The sequence below is a fragment of the Chiloscyllium punctatum genome, chromosome 2, assembly GCF_047496795.1.
Source record: "Chiloscyllium punctatum isolate Juve2018m chromosome 2, sChiPun1.3, whole genome shotgun sequence".
Lineage (NCBI taxonomy): Eukaryota > Metazoa > Chordata > Chondrichthyes > Orectolobiformes > Hemiscylliidae > Chiloscyllium > Chiloscyllium punctatum.
Genome location: NC_092740.1, coordinates 99,529,106 through 99,532,522, shown reverse-complemented (window position 1 = coordinate 99,532,522; position 3,417 = coordinate 99,529,106). Strand labels below are relative to the sequence as shown.

General features: G+C 44.1%; 1 protein-coding gene across 1 annotated transcript; it reads right to left on the bottom strand.

Annotated features, from left to right (window-relative positions):
- Nucleotides 1–223: 223 nt before the first annotated feature.
- LOC140487073 (growth arrest and DNA damage-inducible protein GADD45 gamma-like) lies at nt 224–1,997 on the bottom strand. Its single transcript, XM_072586522.1, has 4 exons — nt 1,877–1,997; nt 1,258–1,359; nt 940–1,153; nt 224–843 (listed from the first exon to the last, which is right to left on the bottom strand). The coding sequence occupies exons 1-4, from the start codon at nt 1,930–1,932 to the stop codon at nt 730–732; spliced, it is 486 nt and encodes a 161-aa protein (XP_072442623.1). The 5' UTR covers nt 1,933–1,997; the 3' UTR covers nt 224–729.
- Between the last annotated feature and the right edge of the window lie 1,420 nt (nt 1,998–3,417).

Below are 3,417 nucleotides of genomic sequence, written 5' to 3'. Positions count from 1 at the left end.
CACAGTGATCAATCTAATTTCCCCCCACCCCCTTACAGATTGAGGATTACCACAAATTTCTGAGGTAGAATTTCCCCTTTGATTTACAAGCAGCATGTAGGTCATTGCAATTGTCAGTGGGTGGAAAGTGTCATTTTGACAGCTCAGCTGATATTTAACTGATGCAAGTATTAGTATGAGTGGTTAAGCTTTTCTCAAAAGGAAGTTGAATTGAAGCAAAGAGTCAAAATTTATATGCTTTATTTCATAAATTTAAGCTGTTCTGCATGAACCAAGTATTAAATTTCTAAAAACACATTAAAAATTAAAGAGCTCAAGAGTGTAAATATTCAAATTCAATTCTGGATCAAAATCAACTCCTCCAGAGGGAAACCCAATATAGGTATATAAATCAGAGCAGAGTCCCACAGCTCCCACACGGGTCTTAAGCTTTCATTTAATCTCCTCCAATGGCAAACAGGGCTCCATGGCATGTGCAGAGTTGCACAGTGTACTTCCCACTCACAGCACATTCCAGGTCTGTGGTTGTTCACAGAAGTCCATTTATCCAACTTGCTGCAGTCATCAGTCCTGGCCATCAGTCCTCAGTCTCCGATTCACCAGCTGTGTACTGGCCACATATACGTGTCTTGACCAAAACACCAGTCTAATCCACATATCCAAACTTTTCCTTGACAAGTAGGACTTCAAAATACAATACTTCCAGCAACAGCAAGTCCATGCAACAAATCAACGCTCAGGAAAAGAAATGTTGGGGACCCACTGATTGGTGCAGCGACTCTCTTCACAGAAGACACCAAGTTTTTCTAAAGCTGGATCTTTCCAAGAGTCTTGACTTGGATTCTAGAGGTGATTAAAAAAATGCAGTCACATACTCACGTTGCCAAGTAACTATTTCTTGTTTTAAATAAATCTAACAACTTCACCGAAAGCACTTACCGTGACTAATATGCAATGCATATCCCTCGGTTCCTCGTTGTCAACCGCATTGCCGACGATCTCCGCCAATCTCTGAATGTCATTCACTCTCACGATGTTAATGTCATTGTCGCAGCAAAATGCCTGAATTAAAGTGAAGTGGATTTGCAGAGCAATGTCACCTTCGTCCTCTTCGTCAGTTGCCAAAAGGCAGAGCACCACACTGTCCGGGTCACTGCAAGAAAAATAATTAGAAGACAATAAGGTCAATCAGCAGCTCACTCACAACCCAATTGATGGAGACGGATGTTGGTGCGGTGCATTTTAAAAGAAACTTACATATTCATGACCTTTGCAGACTCGTAGACTCCAACGGTCAGGCAGTGCTGACGTTGCGCGGAGCTCAGCAACTCTTCCAGGGCTTTGCCAGCAACTTGCATCCTGGAAAACATTTTAGTAAACAGTTATTTTTTTTGAAAAAAATTTTAAAAAACACATGATAGAAGAACATCGGGTGGCTTGGGGGCGGGCAGGATAAATTTACTCTCCGCAGCATAGCCACTCGATCCTGACCTGTTGCTGGAGACGGAAGCAGAGCTTCTTTCTTTAGAAAGAGAAAGAAAACTCATTTGCTGCCAGCCCCGAGTGTCCGGTTGTGGTTTGGTCTCTGGGTGTGTTTTTTAAAACGGATCTGGTCCCGTGTCCACCACGGCCCGGCTCTCGCGCACTAACCGACACCATCACTCGAGACCAGGGGTTCCAAACAGGAGTTATCCTGCAGCCCCCCCCCACCCCACACACACACACCCACCGACAAACAACCCAGAGGCACAAAGACACGACCCCACTATGGACCAAACAAAAACCCGCACAGTCTCCTCCATGCACCGCGAGGGGGGGGGGCGGGGGAAATAAAACCCGAACATATCAATCAGCACACCGCAGCCACAACCCGCACCTCTCGGTACTTTTCGCTTGCTTCTCCTCCACGCCGATGGGCTCCTCCAGGGTCATCTTTACACCCGAGCAGTAAGAGCCGTTCTCACTAACCGCCTCGTCCTGTCACAGCCCCACACCAACAGCAGCCGCTCGTTGCCGTTCCTTTTATAAGGTCGCGGGCGCCGCCGGGTTCTAACCCCCCCCCCCTCTCCTCTGATTGGCCAGGAGGCACGAGCCGTTTGAAAGTGGAAGGGGCGGGGCCAGATCCCCATGTGGGGCGGGGCTCCGAGTCTCAATTAACTTGTTGCTAGGCTAGAAGGTACTATGTAAACGCTGCACTTTTTAAAAACAAGTTATTCACATTAAAGAAGTTAAGTTATACAAAAAAAGCGAACAGGCTGTAGTTCAGTTGCTTTAATGTGCAATTGCAGATTCTCAACCTCATACATTTTATTGAAGTTATAATTAATCTATAGTAATTGGTGGGTCATTAATTCCCTTAATTCGCCAACCGGTTTTTATTTCTTTGGTAATTGTAGCTAAGAGCAAGAAAGCTGGTATTTAAGAGTAAACTTTTCTTTTGTCTGAGGCACACACTTCTCGGCACACGCTGGTCATTATCATATCTATAGGGAACACAAGAACAGTTGAGCAGTTTCTGGCGTGAGGCTTCAATTAATAAGCCGGTCAAATGAATCCTTTCTTCCCTGAAACATTGCTCCAGCTGCCACTTTAGTGGGAGTTCGACTTGTATGTATGTGTTGGGGGTTGGATGGGGATCATGATGATAGTATAATTAAGCATGCAAAACACATTTTGTCATCTTGTGCACCAATGTCGAACGCAAACTAAGTGAACTATAATTTATTCCAGTCTGTGCAAAAACAAACTTAATGGTAGTTCTGAAGTTCTTTAGTGCTACACGTTTGCTTAATCAGAAATATTGGGTCAGTTTTATCAACCGATACTGCATTTTCTACGCTTAACGAAATAAACGGTTTAAAGTACACAACATTTGTCAACTGTGAGCTATATTTTCTGATTAAATTAAATGAAAGCATTGTTGATTGCGTTACTGTGTTTAATATTAAACCAGCGCTCCTAAACTTCAAGCCCTTGCGTGATTGGCGTTTTATGTGAAATCGTTGCGAGAATACTTGCACCAGATTTTTTGGGAATACAGATTTCATAGAGAGTAATATTCAGCTTTTCTTGCTTATATATTAAATGTTCTTCGTTCGCAGCCATGAGAATAACAGTGTGTCAATGGTCCATCTAGTGGTTGTTGATGGCACAACATGACAGCAATATATCCCCCTGCTAATTTAAGATTTTGCCCGAAATTTCTCATTTCCTTTCCTGCCTCACAGCGCCAGAGACCCGGGTTCAATTCCCGCCTCAGGCGACTCTCTGTGTGGAGTTTGCACATTCTCCCCATGTCTGCGTGGGTTTCCTCCGGGTGCTCCGGTTTCCTCTCACAATCCAAAAATGTGCAGGTTAGGTGAATTGACCATGCTAAATTGTCCGTAGTGTTAAGTGAAGGGGTAAATGTAGGAGTAT

What these genes read in the sequence shown, in the direction of transcription:
- LOC140487073 (XM_072586522.1), bottom strand. Translation starts at nt 1,932, where the DNA reads ATGACCCTGGAGGAGCCCATCGGCGTGGAGGAGAAGCAAGCGAAAAGT. An exon ending in CAAGCGAAAAGTACCGAGAG is followed by an intron (nt 1,360 to 1,876) that starts GTGCGGGTTGTG and finishes AATGTTTTCCAG; the next exon opens with GATGCAAGTTGCTGGCAAAG. An exon ending in TCTGCAAAGGTCATGAATAT is followed by an intron (nt 1,154 to 1,257) that starts GTAAGTTTCTTT and finishes TTTTTCTTGCAG; the next exon opens with TGACCCGGACAGTGTGGTGC.